The sequence below is a fragment of the Chinchilla lanigera genome, unplaced genomic scaffold (genome assembly GCF_000276665.1).
Source record: "Chinchilla lanigera isolate Chin_1 unplaced genomic scaffold, ChiLan1.0 scaffold00210, whole genome shotgun sequence".
Taxonomy (NCBI): domain Eukaryota; kingdom Metazoa; phylum Chordata; class Mammalia; order Rodentia; family Chinchillidae; genus Chinchilla; species Chinchilla lanigera.
Genome location: NW_004955611.1, coordinates 306,676 through 325,014, shown reverse-complemented (window position 1 = coordinate 325,014; position 18,339 = coordinate 306,676). Strand labels below are relative to the sequence as shown.

The window sequence follows — 18,339 nt, the reverse complement described above, 5'->3', positions numbered from 1 at the left end:
GAGGAGCTGTGCGGGCGGAGCGCGGAGTGCAGCATCCACCTGGAGGTGATCGTGGACCGGCCGCTGCGGGTTTTCCACGTGGAGGTGGAGGTGAATGATATTAACGACAACCCGCCGGTGTTCTCGCTCAAAGAACAAAGGCTGCTGATAGCTGAATCTAAGCAACTGGACTCGCATTTTCCGCTAGAGGGAGCTTCTGATGCGGATATAGAAGCGAATGCGGTATTGACCTACAGACTAAGCCAAAACGAGTATTTTTCTCTAGAATCACCAGTAAGTAGTAGGCCGACTAAAAGATTGTCACTTATATTAAAGAAGCCTCTAGACAGGGAAAAAACTCCAGAATTTAAAATGCTATTGACGGCCACAGATGGGGGGAAACCGGAACTTACTGGCACAGTTCAACTCTTTGTTCAAGTCTTAGATGTTAACGACAATGATCCGGAGTTTGATCAATTAGAATACCAAGTAAAACTGGTGGAAAACGCTGTTAAAGAAACTCTTGTGATAAAGTTAAATGCCACAGATCGAGATGAAGGCATAAATGGGGAGGTAACATACTCTTTGAAGTCAGTTAAGCCTGGAGGGAGACATTTCTTTACACTGGATGAAAGTAATGGAGAGGTGAGGGTCAATGGAACTTTAGATTATGAAGAAAATAACTTTTATGAAATCGAAGTGCAGGCCACAGATAAGGGGAACCCCCCAATGGCAGGTCACTGTACAGTCTGGGTAGAAATCTTGGACATCAACGATAACTCACCGGAAGTGACTGTAACTTCCTTGTCCCTCCCAGTACGTGAGGACACTCAGCCAGGCACTGTCATTGCAGTGATTAGTGTATCCGACCTCGACTCCGGTGTCAATGGCCAAGTCACCTGCTCTTTGACGTCCACCGTTCCTTTCAAGATCGTGTCCACCTTCAAAAACTATTACTCATTGGTGCTGGACAGCCATCTGGACAGAGAGAGCATTTCAAACTATGATTTGGTAGTGACTGCTAGAGATGGTGGTTTGCCCTCGCTGTGGGCCTCGGCCACCGTGTCCGTGGAGGTGGCCGACGTGAACGACAACGCGCCGGCGTTCGCGCAGCCCGAGTACACGGTGTTCGTGAAGGAGAACAACCCTGTGGGCCTCGGCCACCGTGTCCGTGGAGGTGGCCGACGTGAACGACAACGCGCCGGCGTTCGCGCAGCCCGAGTACACGGTGTTCGTGAAGGAGAACAACCCGCCGGGCTCCCACATCTTCACGGTGTGCGCGCGCGACGCGGACGCGCAGGAGAACGCGCTGGTGTCCTACTCGCTGGTGGAGCGGCGCGTGGGCGAGCGCGCGCTGTCGAGCTACGTGTCGGTGCACGCGGAGAGCGGCAAGGTGTTCGCGCTGCAGCCCCTGGACCGCGAGGAGCTGGAGCTGCTGCAGTTCCAGGTGAGCGCGCGGGACTCTGGTGTGCCTGCCCTGGGGAGCAACGTGACTCTGCAGGTGTTTGTGCTGGATGAGAATGACAATGCGCCCGCGCTGCTGGCGCCTTGGACCCCAGGAACAATGGCTTCAGTAAGTGAACTAGTGTCGCGATCAGTGGGCGCAGGTCACGTGGTGACGAAGGTGCGTGCCGTGGACGCGGACTGTGGCTACAACGCCTGGCTCTCTTATGAGCTGCAGGCGTCCGCGGGTGTCGCGCGCAGCCCGTTCCACGTGGGTCTGTACACTGGAGAAATCAGCACTACACGTGCCCTGGATGAGTCTGATGAGCCGCGCCAGCGCCTGTTGGTGCTGGTGAAGGATCATGGAGAACCTGCGCGGACGGCCACCGCCACCTTTCTGGTTTTGCTGGTCGAGAGTGGTCAGACTCCAAAATCCTCCTTGCGATCGCCGGCAGAGGGCACAAGCCTGGAAGTGACACTAGTGGACATCAATGTGTACCTGATCATCGCCATCTGCGCGGTGTCCAGCCTGTTTGTGCTCACACTGCTACTGTATATGGCTCTGCGCTGTTCAGCCATACATACTGAGGACACGTGTGGGCCCGGGAAGCCCAGGCTGGTGTGCTCCAGTGCGGTGGGGACCTGGTCGTACTCGAAGCAGAGGCCGCAGAGGGTGTGCTCTGGGGAGGGCCCGCCCAAGATGGACCTAATGGCCTTCAGCCCCAGTCTTCCTCCTGACCTGGATAAAGATGAAAGGGAAAAGCAGGATCCAGGATCAAATCACCCTGGGCAGGTGAGTTTTCTACAGATTTTACCTTTTCTAGAAGTCTATGTGAAATTATTTACAACCCAGTTTTTTTAAATAGTGTGTGTGTGTGTGTGTGTGTGCGCGTGTGTGTGCACGCACGCACGCACGCGCGCGCGCGTGCGCACGCGCAGAAGTACTGGGGATTGACCCAGTACTGAGCTCCATCCTAAACTTCTTTAAATTATTTTTTGAGACAGGGTCTCACTAAGTCGGTAATTTGTAAATATTCTGTATTTCAAATATTTTGAATAACCGTGTCAGTTAGTAGAATGACAGATAATACATGTATCCAGTCTTTAATCATGTGAATACTTAGGTGTCTTTTTTTAAACGTAGGTTTCTTTAACCGATTAATAGTCGAGTCTAATGTATGATTGGATAATGTTAAAAAAAGTAATTTACAAGGATGATTCATTGTTGTTACTTGACTAGAAATGATAATTAATTTTAATTGAACTACCATTACTAGATGATGGGAATCTTTGTTCTCTGAAAGGCTTATGCTAATGTCTTTCTGCAGCACAAAAGCCATCCAAACAGTATGAATGTGAAGCCATGTAAGGCAGAGGTGGTATGCACTGCACTATGCTTGGTATCACTTTCCATGGTAACCAGAGTAGCCGCTTCCATCACACCTTAGTTCAAAGATCACTAATGGTAAACTTTGAAGCAGAAAATATTTTTAAATACAAAATAAGAAACGTGTTTTGTTTCTATATATATATTAGCTAAGTAAGGCTTTATAAATGCTCCACGAAAATATCCAAAAGTGAAACAGAATTTATTCATTTTTTAATTTTTATTTTGAAGAGAAAACAAAAACAAAATAACAAAAACAAAGACAAAAACCAAAACAACACAAAAAGTATAAAAACAATACAGAATTTCAGTCACAAGATGTTCCTGTACACTGAAAAGGTGAAAAAGGAAAACTCTGCACATTCATTACAACCATCCACAAAATAGGATTGCCTTCATTTTCCTGGGACGCTGAATGCCTACTGAACGTATACTCACAGACTGCTTATAAAATGTCCCATGTCAGCTTTCCCTTGAAACTGACTGTTCACCCTCAGAGGCCCTCATGACTTGCGGTGGTGTTCATCTGGGGAAGAGGCCTCTAATACAGGCTACGCTCAGTTCTCCTCCTTTCAGCCAGGGTAGTAGGGAGCAGCCAGTTCTGCTACTCGGTTCCCGAGGAGGCCAAACAAGGCACCTTCGTGGGCTTCTCGCAGGACCTGGGGCTGGAGCTGGCTGAGCTGGTCCCACACCAGTTTCAGGTAGCGTCCAAACACCACTGGAACCTTTTGAGGTAACTCTGCAGGATGGTATTTTTTGGGTGAATTCTCTGATGGACTGAGAGGAGCTGTGAGGGTGAAGCATCCACCTGGAGGTGATTATGTAGAGACTGCAGCGTGTTTTCCATGTGGAGGTGGAGGTGAAGGACGTTAACGACAACCCGCCTGTCTAGGTACTAACTTTCCTCTAGAGGGCGCTTCTGGTGCAGATATAGGCATAAATTTGTGTTACGCCTTTGTGTTAAGACTAAACCAGCATTTTACATTTAAAAAACAACAAAAGGATAAACACACATTGTCTGCATTAGCTCTTCTCAAGTCACTGGATAGGCTGGAATCACCTGGACTTCATGTATTGCTGATGGTCACCAATGACGGCAAAATGGGACTAACAGTTTCTGCTCAAAGGCAAATAGCCATCCACACCAGAATTCATAAACCTGTTTATAAAGTCGTATTGTTTGCAAATGTCCCAAACAGCACGACTATAGTTGAACTAAGTGCTTCCAAGTTAGATGAAGGCCTAAATAGAGAATTTTCCTCTGCAATGAGAATAATTTTGCCTGTGAGTGAGACATGTATGTTTTTAATAAATCTAGACACAAGTGAAATGAAAATTTATGCAGAGCTGGATTTTGAAGAGAATAATACTTATGGAATTCAAGTTAACACTACTGATAAGGGGAATCCTTCCATGGTCAGTCAGTGTATAGTCCAGATGGAAATTCTGGATATGAACGATAATGTCCTTGAAGCAATGGCCACTTTGTTGTAACTCCTTGTGCTAGAGAATGCTCATGTAGGCATTGTCAACGTACTGTTCAATATGCCTTACTGTGACCGTGGTGTAAGTGGACAGGTGACCTGCTCCTTGACACTCCGTGTTCCCGTCAATCTGTTTTTCACCTTCAAGTATCACTATTCGCTGGTGCTGGACAGCACCCTGGACTGTGAGAGTGTTCCTGACTACCAGGTGGCAGCGACTGCACGGGATGGAGGTTCACCTCTGCTATGGGCCTCGGCCACCTTGCCCGTGGTGGTGGCCAAGGTGAATGACAATGCGCTGGTGTTTGCACAGCCCAAGTACATGGTGTTTGTGAAGAACAACTGCAAGGTTCCCCCATCTTCGCGGTGTGTACACACACCACTGCCTGTTCTATTCTTGTCTTGGACCCAAGAAGCAGGGGGTGCAGTCAGCTCATCATACTAGCAACAGAGTTATCAGAGGGTGTGCCCTGTGGAGAGCCTGTCTCATGACCTTCAACCCTGTTTTTTGTGAACCTGAGAGGATTGCTTAAATTCTTCTAGTGAAGTAAGTGATATTATTGAAGGGTATTTGTTTCTCTTAGTTACTTATTTTTAGATTATAATGGTGTCCTCTTGCTAGTTTTTTTTTGGTTTTCATTTTCTTTGTTATATTCATAATGGCATCCTTTATAACATCTCTTATCTGGTTTCATCATTCTTAGTCATTTTGAATTTTATTTGTTATCCAACAGTATGAGTTAGGTAGACATAATGGAGATCATGGATCACAATTTAAAGTTCTCTTTTTTCTTGTTATCTGTGACTGATTGGCCTTGAAAAATAGTATGTTACTTTAAAAACAATCTAGATATTTATTAACTCTTAAATTTTAAAAATGGTCATAGGTTCAAGGTTACAGGCAAGTTAAAAGGATGACTCAAAAAGTATCCAACAACTTTAACTGGATTCATTGTCTCTTATGTACTGAGGCTATTAAAATAGCCTCCTTGATTATTATTTTCATTTCAGTATAATCTAGATATAACAATATTATGTTCTAAGTATTGTAACAGTAATAAAAATGACATATTTTTATTTTAAAGAGAAAAAATAACAAAACAACAACAATGAAGACAAAAACAAAACAATACAAAAACAATAAAAAATACAGGATTTCAAAACAAGATGATAGGGATAAATAATGGTTGTTATATTACATATTGTTATCATCAATGAAGTTACTCAGGTTACCAGATGTAAGAATGTAAGATTGATCAAATAATTAAAGACAATAACAAGTAATAATAAAAACATTAGAAATGATACAAAGCTTCATTAAAAAAGATGGTCATATTTTTATTCTATGATGAGTAATTTAACATTTTTCATGTGAAATATCCTTTCAAGTGAGACTGACAACTGTACTATATGTAGATAAAATATAATAAAATCATTTATTAATTTAGAATATTTAATGTCACCTAAATCAAGATATATATTGCAGTTCATATTATAATTCAGAATGTGTTATAATTTATTTTGCTTTTCTTCTTGTTGGGACATACATGATAGCACATCTTATAATTAATGGAGTTTTATTTTTGCAATGCTGGACGCTGAACGAGAGCCTTACACATGCTGTGCACGCGCTCTATCACTGAGCCTCATCCCCAGCCCTAATAGCGTTTTTGATTCAATAAAATATAAGAACACTTTTTTTTCTTTGTGTTAGGGATTTGAAACCAGGGCCTCTGGCATGCTAAACAAGTGCGCTACTATGAGTTATATACCCAGCCCAAGAATACTAATTGATCCCTATTGCTAGGCACTGTTCTAATTATTCTTTTTTTTTAAGCAAGTGACCCATATGGCAAACATACAACAATTGTTATTCCTAATTTATGGACAAGACATTAGATATTTGAGACCTAGAAATAGTAAGAAGTGGGCTCAAACCTAGTTTTGGAGAATCTTAAAATGTTATGGTTTATTATTGCTCTATGCCTTTTATCAGGTGAATTTTGTAAAATATGTAAAATCATGTAACTTTCTTTTTAAAAATATCTGTAGGCTTCTCTTTGACCAGAAAATAGAACCTTACATCCTTCTGCTTGATATACATTAAATTTTTAGCCTTTTGTATACTTTTACACATATCTTTAATTTTTGACCTGGAAAACTTTTGAACAAGTATATGCTATTGAAATCAATACCAGAACAGTTCCATCTGCTGGAAAACATTGCCTAACTGCTTGAGAAAACTCAAGCAGTTAGGCAATGTTTTATTCAAGAGTGAGTATAGACAACATTTCAATAGAAAAATATTACAGATGAAAAGATGAGTTTGAATAAATGAACCAAGTTTTCCTGGTGAATGTGTACTTTACAGATTAGAGCTGAGGAGATTCTAAGGCAAGAAAGCTGGGACATGGATCTTCTGTAACAATTTAGGTATCAAATGATGGAGATTTACATTATGGCAGCAGAAATGGATTGCAATATTCACATACAAGAGGTATTAGCAGTGTAGAAGCAGCCAGATAACGACTGACTAACTCAAAGCAAACAACAGGACAAACATGGAAGTAGAGGATGACATTCAGTTCTTTAGTTTGGTCAACTGGAAGAACAAGATTCCCTTAGGCAAGATGCAGAACAGAGCTGAAGAAACAATTTGTGCACATTTTTGCAGGTTGTAAATTAAAATAAAATGTTTCTTTTGAAGTTGTGGGAGAATACTGTTGTGGCTGGAAATCTGGGCAACTCAGGATATCACACTATGGATTTCGGAGTAATTTCATCAGCTAGAAAATTTAAATCCATGAAAGGATAGCATCACCAAGAAATATTTTAAAATGAGAAATAACATGTTTAAAAAATTTGGGTGAGTAGTTGTGTTAGTTTTTGGGACTGCTAGAACAAATGACCCAACCTGGGTGGTGTAAAACAACAAATATTTACTCTCTCCTGGTTTTAAAGGTCAGAAATCCAAAATCAAGATGTTGCTAGGGTTCTACTCCTTCAGGCTCTAGGGTAGAATCTGTTCTTTGCTTCCTTCAGCTTGTGGTGGTTACTTATGTTACTTGGCTTGTGGTTATACCTCTCCAATCTATGGCCACATTGCTTTATCTTCTCCGTGTCTTCCCTGTGTGATTATTTTTTAAGGGTACATGTGATTGCACTTAAAGCCCACTGGATACTTCAGGATAAACTCTTCTGAAGATATTTAATTTATTCATAACATTTGCCCTATAGAATAATATTGAGAAGTTCTGAGTCTTATTATGTGGGTATATCTTTTCAGGGACCACTGTTCAACCAAATGCAGTAAGCTTAAAATCATCAGAAAGATAGACAATGGGCAGCTGAAATAAAAGGCAAAGTGCAATATAAGTAAATTTGTGCAAATTTAAGTAAATCTGAGAAGTTAGAAGTGAAGGGAAGACAAGAAACAAAACAGTTATATATACAAATAAATGTATTATATCTGTGTAAAGAGAAGTTTGAGATGTTACATAGACATGTTAGAGATATTTGAGTATTTTGATGGAAAGACAGACACACTGAAGAGAGCCCATACAAGAATGAAAAGAAACATGAAAGATATTAAAAATATTAAAAAGAATGAAAAATAGCTTTTTCTAGAGCATAAGGTCGACCTTAAATATAGGGGTAGTTTTCCATTTGGACTAATCAGGAATGAGAATTAGAAAATATAAAGGAAAATGTTGATATAAGAAGTGAGCAATTGACTTCATGTTTTGTGATTTTTCCTTCTGTGGGAAAATCATCTGAAAATGGAAATGAGGGGGAGAATTTGAGAAGAGAATATTCAAGAATTTCTGTAGGTAAGAAGGAAGGATTTATGAATTCATTTGAAGGTCCAGTTTAGGTACATGTGTGAGTGAACATGTAGAGAATATAGCCATCATGGTTATATAAGTAACTATATTACTATAATAATGTTAATTAATTGATATAGCTATAATATTAATTAATATAATATAGTTGATATAAGTAATTATGTTTTCAAGATCAATAGGAAGAATAGAGAATATTAGGTTAGTTGTGTGGTGGATGCTAGTTGGTGTATTAGAGGAGTAAGATAAATGAGTGATTCTAGGGTGTCTGGAAAGGTATGTTTTAAGTAGTTGAATAATATAGTGAAGAAACAATTGACCATCCTAGGGACTAATAGATAAGAAGCATTAAAAAGAATCAGGACTATTCCCATTATGAGGGTAAAACATGTTAGTAGAATTAGTGGAGCAGGACAGAATGGTCGAATGGGTAAGAGAATACTTAATACACTGCATAAATTCCAGAAAGGAGCAAGTGTACAGAAATGAACCCAACTGTCATTTTCTGTAAAGCTGTTCACAGAATAGACATGATAGTATATTCTTATTGTTCATTTAACCTTGAACTTTGTGACCTGATATTGATAACAAAAATTCCTTCTTCTTTTTCTTACTAAAGATGTGTTAACATCTTTTTTCTAGTTTTTCTTACATACTAGGAATATCAGAACCAATGTAAATGATAGTAAGGTTTTCCCTAATGATGATGAAATAAAATACACAGAGAAAAGACATTTAACTTATTATTAGTAGTTAAAGTTTTATTAAATGCTTAGGATTTTAGTTCTTGGCATGTTTTCTACAAAGATAACTCTAAACTTGAAATCATCACTTTGTCTAAAAAGTCTCACAAGCTCACATGCAATTGACTGTATTGCTTACAAATATTTTATTCATACTTCATAGTCATATTCGGAGGAATTTATAGATGTTGTGTATTTATTAAAAATATGACATGTCCTTATCAATATCTTCTTCCTTCATTGGTTTCATTCTTATGTGATTTTCCATTTGCAATTAATGGCTATTGTGTGAGAAGGTCTTAAAAAATACTACCAGAAAGGACATCACCACCAGAGCTTACACGGCTATGAGAACTAGAGTCCCATTGATCCAAAATCAACGTTTAATATTCCCCCTCTTTTAAAAAGCTGCATGAAAATTTTACATATGTAAAAATAAATTTGTGGAACAATGAAACACATTGACCAACTGTCAAATGACTTCAAATGCTGATTAGAACACAGTGATTTACCGCCTCTAAAAAGGTCAATATGTAACCCCAATTACACATTTGCAGTGAAAAATCAGGATATGTGAAGAAAAAAGACATCAACCGAAAATATGTAGACTGAGTCATTCTTACACTTACGCAGTTATGCGCATGGTGTCGCTCTTCACTGAGAAAGTTTTTTGCCAAGAAAGCCACTGTTTCTTCCTCTAGAAAATTTACCAGATCGTACAAAATCCGTTTCGAATTCATCCGCACTAGGAGGCCACAAAATTGGTCCTTGAGAAGCAGTTTAAGGTAAGGCATCCAATATTTTGTAGATATCTGAAGATTTTGCGTGTACCATGCTATTCACCTGGAAAGGAGGCCCAGGCGCCAGGCCTCTTATACTCTCGCTTCTGCTCCTGGCAGTTTGGCAGGCGGGGAGCGGCCAGCTGCGCTACTCGGTCCCCGAGGAGGCCAAGCACGGCACCTTCGTGGGCCGCATCGCGCAGGACCTGGGGCTGGAGCTGGCGGAGCTGGTGCCGCGCCTGTTCCGGGTGGCGTGCAAGGAGCGCGCGGACCTCCTGGAGGTAAACCTGCAGAATGGCATTTTGTTTGTGAACGGTCGGATCGACCGCGAGGAGCTGTGCGGGCGGAGCGCGGAGTGCAGCATCCACCTGGAGGTGATCGTGGACCGGCCGCTGCGGGTTTTCCACGTGGAGGTGGAGGTGAGGGACATTAATGACAACCCGCCGGTGTTTCCTGAAAGTAACAAAAGTATAATTATTGCGGAATCTAGACCACCGGACTCTAGATTTCCACTAGATGGCGCATCAGATGCAGACATTGGTGTAAATTCGGCATTGACATACCGACTGGATCCCAGCGATTATTTCACTTTGGACACACAAAGCAGTCGTGAACAAATGTCTTTATTGTCACTTGTGTTAAGGAAAACTTTAGACAGAGAGGAAATTCAGGAACATAGTTTATTACTGACAGCCAGTGATGGAGGTAAACCCGAGCTGACCGGAACGGTTCAGCTGTTGATCAGTATTCTGGATGTGAATGACAATGCCCCAGAATTTGATCAATTCCTTTATAAAGTTAAAGTGTTAGAGAGCGCACTTAATGGAACATTGGTGATTGGACTAAATGCTACAGACCCTGACGATGGTACAAACGGAGATATAGTCTACTCCTTTAGAAGGCCAGTATCGCCTGCAGTGTCATATGCATTTAACATAGATCCAAAGAGTGGAGAAATTAGGACAAAAAATAAAGTGGATTTCGAAGAAAATAAATCTTATGAAATACCCGTGGAGGCAGTCGACAAAGGGAATATTCCAATGACGGGTCACTGTACGCTTTTGGTGGAAATAGTGGATATAAATGATAATGCCCCGGAGGTAACTGTTACTTCTCTGTCACTGCCCGTGAAAGAGGACAGTCAACCTAGTGCTGTCATTGCCCTGCTCAGCGTGTCCGACCGTGACTCTGGTGTCAATGGAAAGGTGACGTGCTCCCTGACACCCCATGTCCCCTTCAAGCTGGTGTCCACCTATAAGAATTACTATTCATTGGTTCTAGACAGCACGTTGGACCGCGAGAGTGTATCAGGCTATCAGTTGGTAGTGACTGCGCGGGATGGGGGCTCGCCTCCGCTGTGGGCCTCGGCCACTGTGTCCGTGGAGGTGGCCGACGTGAACGACAACGCGCCGGCGTTCGCGCAGCCCGAGTACACGGTGTTCGTGAAGGAGAACAACCCTCCGGGCTCCCACATCTTCACGGTGTGCGCGCGCGACGCGGACGCGCAGGAGAACGCGCTGGTGTCCTACTCGCTGGTGGAGCGGCGCGTGGGCGAGCGCGCGCTGTCGAGCTACGTGTCTGTGCACGCGGAGAGCGGCAAGGTGTTCGCGCTGCAGCCCCTGGACCACGAGGAGCTGGAGCTGCTGCAGTTCCAGGTGAGCGCGCGGGACTCTGGTGTGCCTGCCCTGGGGAGCAACGTGACTCTGCAGGTGTTTGTGCTGGATGAGAATGACAACGCACCCACGCTGCTGGGGCTTGGGGTAAGTGGTGCAAGCAGCATGGTGAGCGAGGAGGTGTCTCGTTCAGTGGGCGCGGGCCACGTGGTGACGAAGGTGCGCGCGGTGGACGTGGACTCTGGCTACAACGCATGGCTGTCCTATGAGCTGCAGGCTTCCGCGGTTGGTGCGCGCAGCCCATTCCGTGTGGGGCTGTACACGGGCGAGATCAGCACAACGCGCGCCCTGGATGAGGTGGACACATCGCGCCAGCGCCTGTTGGTGCTTGTGAAGGACCATGGGGAGCCTTCGCTGACGGCCACCGCCACTGTGCTGGTGTCTCTGGTGGAGAGCGGCCAGACACCTAAGGCTTCATCTCAGACATCCATGAGCGCTGTGGGCAGGGAGACGACGCTTCTAGATGTGAACGTGTACCTGATTATCGCCATCTGCGCGGTGTCCAGCCTGTTTGTGCTCACGCTGTTGCTGTACACAGCGCTGCGCTGCTCGACACCCAGAGAGGGCGCGAGTGGGCCTGGGAAGCCCACGCTGGTGTGCTCAAGAGCAGTGGGGAGCTGGTTGTACTCACAGCAGAGGCGGCAGAGGGTGTGCTCTGGGGAGAGCCCGCCCAAAACGGACCTCATGGCCTTCAGCCCCAGTCTTCCTACTGTTCTGGGTTCTAAAGAGGAAACACACCAGGGTAATGAGCAGACAGAACCCTTGAAAGAGGTAAGCTGCTATTTTAACATATCATTTTAATAAAATCGCTTAGGTTTCCTAACAGTTGCTTATTTAGAACGTCTTTAATCTCAATTTTGTAATTATTTTCAAGTTAATTTCAGCCTCTCTGGTCCCCTTTGTCTCTGCAGGCCGGTTATTGACGTTTGTGTTGTATTATTTTTTATAGTGAAATATAAGTCAGAAGCCTAATGAAATGTCTAAAACTGGAAAAAATTTTTTGTCGCATACAATAAGTATTTATTGCATATTAAGCACTTACAAAAACAAAACAAAAACTCAAAGTTGTGAGAACATAACAGTTTAAAACAACATTATTTTAATGAGGCTAATCATTTTAAATTTTAAAATATCTGCATTTAACATATATGTAAAGCTATGCACATGAATTTTTTCAAACAGCTTCGTTACTTTTAATATAAATGCCTGCTTTTCACGGTGAAGTTTTTCTTTCTTGTAAAAACCTCCTTTTGGTTGATTCCTCTTTTCATATCCTCTAGGTATATCATTGATTAACTCTCAGGCATCCTATAAGAAACACCCTGTGGTTTCTTTTTTTGCACACTCAGATAATTACTCATATGCATATATCCAACAAGTGAATTTTTCTTATTATTTAGTTTTGGACATTTAATATATTTTGCATTTCATGTCTTTCATTCAGTGGTACTTATTGTAAATCTCTTCAAAGTTGATGCTTTAATAGATATGTAGTATTCGAATAATGTAGATATAGCATTGTATATTTGGTGATACAGGGGAAAACATTTGGTTTCACTGGTGTTTAATTTTGTCTCATTTGTAATAAAATAATATGTTGTACTATCATTTTCTGTATTTCCTAAATACTGATGACTTTATTTCTATGAAACTATCACATGTGGAACTGTTGCACAGAAGTATTACAAATTCTAATTTAATACTTTTCTCTGAGTTGTCTTATAAGAATTTTTTAGTTCTTTGAATTTCCACCAGCCAGTAATGAACACTCTCTATCTCCAGGAGCATAAATTCTTACTTTCCCCCCATATAATCTCTATAAAATGTTGTTTCACTCTTGTTTTAATTTTTAATTGCTATATACCACCAATGGATTTGAGTATATTGTCATATGTATTTTGCTTACTTGGATTTGAATTTCCTTCATCAATTGAACTATTTACACATTTTATATTGAAAAATGTGGCTTTTTTGTGATTTTTAATTTAGAAATATTCTATGTACAATATAAATAACAATCTGTTGACTGCATCTCAAACATAATTTTCTCCTAAATCATTCCTAAGGATTTGTTTTTAGTATATTCTGTCATATAAGCATATTCAAAATTTATTTATTAGAATATGTCTATTTTTTATGAACTTTAAGGTCTCTGGGTTTGGGCTGAAAGGTCTTTCCAGCCCCTATATTGAAATTCATTGAGGTAGGAATGTAGTTGTGTGCTGGAGGGCATGTCTAGCATGTAGAAGGCCCTGGGTTCCATCTCCATCAGTACAAAAATACAAAATGTTATCAATTACACTAATTTAATAAACACTTATTCAGTATTCTGCATATCATTTGTGTTGTACATACCTGTGGCATGCTGTAGGCATGTAGGCATGTAGGATTCATTCTTCTATGTTAGTCTAGATTTTCATTTGATGTAATTTTCTTTTTGCTTGAGAAATTTTGTTACTTTTTCTTGTAGTGCTTGTGTTCTGGGAGTAAAGTCACTCAGCCTTGTTCAAAAATATCTTTATTTCACTCTTGTTTTGAGAAAATATTTTCACTGGATATAGTTGATTATTTTTTAAGAGAATCATTCAATTGTCTTCAGGCTTACATAGTTTCCAATGGGAAGATTTCTATCATTCTTATGTCTTATGTATATGCATCTTCTTACTTCTAATTCCCGTAGTAGCTGTTAAAAATGTTATCCTTTTTATCACTGATTTTTGCAAATTAATTATTATCTGCTTTAGTCTAGTTTTCTTTGTGTGAGTCTATTTGGCATTTGCTCATATTCTTGGATCTGTGAGTTTATCACTTTAAACAATTTTGAGAAAATTTCAGTCATATTTCTTCAAATATTTTTGTTCCTTCCCATTCTTTTGGGGCTCCACTTATACATATGTTGGGCTTTTGATTGAAGCTTCATTCAATCTATGCAGCTTGTTTTTCTCTATGCTTCATTTTGGATAACTTTTATTGGCATATTTTCAAGATTTTCAAGTATACTTATATTTCCTTTTGGAATTTCAGATTGTATATTTACTATTTGTGTAAGATTCTATGTGGGTCTTTAAAATTTATTTTGTATCCACATAATATTCTTCTTTTAAGTATATTTTTGTGTACATAAGTATGTTTAGAATAGATGTCTTTACACTTGCCTGCTAAATTGAACATTTTTTCACAACTTGGTATGCTTCTTTTGATTGATTTTTCTTATTGTGTGGTTTGTATCTTCTTCTTTGCCTGACTGGTAATTTTTTACTAGATGCTAGACAGTTTGAAATTTACATGGGTATGTGCTTAATTGTGTGCATGTGTGTGTTCTTTTAAAGTAGTGGGATATTCCTGCTGGCTTATAGAGATAAGGCCAGGAAAGCTGTTGAACATCCTATAATTACTACTAAGAATTCTACTAGATATAGAACAGCTCTACATGAGAAAGAATTACCCAGCTGAAAATGTCTACTCTAAAGAATATTGGGCCTAGTTCTGACATGAAGTTAAGTCATTTGAGACCAATTCATTCTATTCAAGGATGATTCTAAGCTTTGTAAGTGAACATCTAGAACAACTTTAAGGTAGGAATAATTTGGTCCACTACTAATGTAATATCTCCTGAGGAGACTATCTAATACTATGTATCTTAAGAAGACTTTCTGATCTGAGTAGTGGAGTACAAAATATTTTCAGCTCTGTGTGTTTTCTAGGAATTAATCTGCTTACTCATTGTCAGTGTCTTTTTCCCTGACTTTGGGGAGTTTCACTCAATAATGTTCATATTAATATTCAACCAAAGTTTGGCTAACAGTCTTATGCAGATCTCTAGAGCCTTTTTTCTGACAGTTGCATCTCCTGTATTCTTTTCTGTAAATCCAACTTCTTAAGTCTTTCTGAACTGTGATTTTTGCATCCTCACTGCACCAAAACCACTGGGCTTTGTTTCTTTTTCACTGCCTGTATTGCATGCTAGAAACTGCTTCCAGAGAGTAAGGTGAGGGGCTGGGGATTTAGCTCACCGGCAAAGCGCCTGCCTGGCAAGCGCAAAGTAGTGAGTTCGGTTCCCGGTACCGGAGAAAAACCAAAATAAATAAGTAAATAAATAAAAAACAGAGAGTAAGATGAAAACAATGTTATGGTTTATCTAATTTGTTTCAGTTCTTTTGAAGAACACAGTCTTTCCTGTCATATTGTATGAAGATAATTCTTTTATATATTTTGCAGTTTTCTTACTGTTTAGCATGAGCTTTTTGACAAAACAGAAGTCTATATATTATTTTTTTATTTTAAAAATGAGGAAAATATTAACAGACAGACAACATTTTACAAAATAGCAAAAGAAGAGTACACACAATACGGAGTTACAAACAAACTGGTAGGAAATTAGCAATGCTTGATGCATTACATATTGATATCTTCAAAGTGGTTTCTCATGAAAACAGATAGACATGCAATATAGATAAATCAAGGACTCATTGACAGTTTCTTTCAGCAAAGAAATAGAAGACAGTAGAACAACTATGTTAACTATCCTGTATATACATATATACAAAATTTCTCCTTCTTTCCCTTTTCTTTTCCCATATTCTAGTTGCCCTTTACCCTTGAGTGCTTTCCTATCATTTCACAATGTCTATCATAACTCTTAGTTTAAATTAACTCTTTCAGGTTTTACACTAGTGAAACAATGCAGTGCTTGCACATGTATGTTTGATTTATTTCACTTATGAGTATGGTCTGTAGTTGTCACCATTTGCCTATAAAAGCCTCGAGTTTATCTTTCTTTACAGCTGAGTAATATTCCATTATAGAAAAGTACCACAACTTTCTTATCCAGTCCTCTGTGGATGGACATTTGGGTTGCTTCCACATTTTAACAATTACAAATTGTGCTGCTATGAACATAAGTGCACATATATCACTGTGATATGATGTTTTTAGATCTTCTGGGAAAATACCCAGCAGGGGGATAGCTGGGTTGAATGGGGCCTCTATACCTAGTTTTCTGAGGAATCTCCAAACTGATTTCCACAGTGGTTTCACCAGTCTGCATTCCCACCAGCAGTGGACAAAGGTTCCTACTTTTCCACAACCTCGCCAGCATTTGTTATTGGTTGATTTCTTAATGCTAGCCATTCTTACTGGGAAAAGGTGGAATCTCAATGTTATTTTAATTTGCATTTCTCGAATGACTAATGATGTTGAACATTTTCTCGTATATTTATTTGCCATCTGTATCTCCTTGTCTGAGAAGTGTGTATTCATACCCGCTGCCCATTTTTGGATTAAGTCTTCAAATTTGGGGTAGCTGATATTTTTAAATTCTTTATCTATTCTGGATAGAAGCCCTTTGTCTGAGGGACAATCAGGTAAAATTTTTTCCAAGTTTCTGGGTTTTCGTTTTACTCTGCTGGTGATTTCTTTAGATGTGGAGGCACTTTTCAGGAAGATGAGATCCCAGTTGTTGATTCTCTCAAGTGTTTCATGTGCAATTTGGTTTTTGTTCATGAACTCTTTGCCTACCCCTATGTCTTCAAGGTTTTTACCTACTTTGTCTTCCAATACATTTAGTGTTTCTGTTTTAATATTGAGATCTGTGAACCATTTTGACTTGAGTTTGTTGCATGGTGATAGGCTTGGGTCTATTTTCAGTCTTTGGCAGGTAGCAAGCAAATTTCTCCAGCACCATTTATCAAGGAGGCTATCATTCTTCCAGTGAGTTTGATTGGCCCCTTTATGAAAGAAGAGGTGGCTGAGTGTGTTTTTGGTTGTGGCTGTTTCTTCCAGTCTGTTCCACTGATCCTCAGGTCTGTTTTTAGCCAGTCCCCGGTTGATTTTCTGACAGTAGCTTTATAGTATAATTTCAGTTCAGGGATTGTGATTCCACCTGACTTGTCCTTGTTGCCTAGAATTGCTTTTGGTATTCTTGGTCTCTCTGGTTCCAGATGAATTCAAGGCATGTTTTCTCAAGATCTGTGAGGTATGCTAATGGTAGCTGAATGGGAATTGCATTGAATCTGTACAGCAGTTTTGGGAGTATGGCCATTTTCACCGTGTTGGTTCTTCCTATCCATGAGTAAGGAACACTTTTCCATTTACTGAAATCTTCTTTGATCTCTTTTTTCAGAGTACTATAGTTTTCATTGAATAGATCTTTTGCTTCTTTTTTTAGATTGATACCTAAATATTTCCATTTCTTGGATGTTATTGTCAAGGGTATGGTTTCTTTAATTTCTCTCTCATTCTGTTTGTTCTTTGTGTATAGGAATGCTATCAATTTCTGGGTGTTGACTTTGTATTCAGCTATACTGCTGAATTTGTTGATTAATTCAAGGAGTCTTCTTGTGGAGTTTTTGGGGTCTTCCATGTAAAGTATCATGTCATCTGCAAATAGTGATAGTTTTACTTCTTCCTTTCCTGTCCTTATTCCTTTTATTTCTCTCTCCTGTCTTATTGCTCTGGCTAGTGGTTCCAGAACTGTATTGAACAGGAGTGGTGACAGTGAACATCCTTGTCTTATTCCAAATTTTAAAGTAAAACCTTTCAGTTTTTGTCCATTGCAAATGATGTTGGCTGTTGGACTATCATAGATGGCTTTCATGAGGTTAAGGTACAGACCATCTATTCCTATTTTCTGTAGAGTTTTAATCATAAATGCATGTTGGACCTTGTCGAAAGCTTTTTTTGCATCTATTGAGATGATCATGTGGTTTTGGTCTTTGGCTCCATTGATATGGCATATAACATTTATAGATTTGCGAATATTGAACCAACCTTGCCTTCCTGGAATGAATCTGACTTGGTCATGATGTATGATTCTCTTGATAATTTGCTGCATTCTCTTTGCTAGTGTCTTATTGAGTATCTTTGTATGTATATTCATTAGAGAGATTGGTCTGTAGTTCTCTTTCTTGGGTGGGTCTTTCTCTGGTGTTGTTATCAGTATGATGCTTGCCTCCAGAAATGAGTTAGGAAGAATTTCTTCCTTTTCAATTTCATTGAATAGTTTGAGGAG

General features: G+C 39.9%; 2 protein-coding genes across 3 annotated transcripts in view; both read left to right on the top strand.

The window, feature by feature from the left end:
• LOC102018453 (protocadherin alpha-11) overlaps positions 1-4,303 on the top strand; it is a 9,508-nt gene extending 5,205 nt beyond the window's left edge. The window contains exons 4-8 of the mRNA XM_005414947.2: positions 4-1,128; positions 1,196-2,215; positions 2,727-2,787; positions 3,386-3,542; positions 3,775-4,303. Coding sequence (XP_005415004.2) covers positions 4-1,128; positions 1,196-2,215; positions 2,727-2,787; positions 3,386-3,542; positions 3,775-4,303 — 2,892 coding nt within the window. The remainder of the gene's footprint in view (positions 1-3; positions 1,129-1,195; positions 2,216-2,726; positions 2,788-3,385; positions 3,543-3,774) is intronic.
• LOC102016119 (protocadherin alpha-C2) overlaps positions 1-18,339 on the top strand; it is a 203,784-nt gene that overhangs the window by 32,129 nt on the left and 153,316 nt on the right. The window lies entirely within an intron of this gene.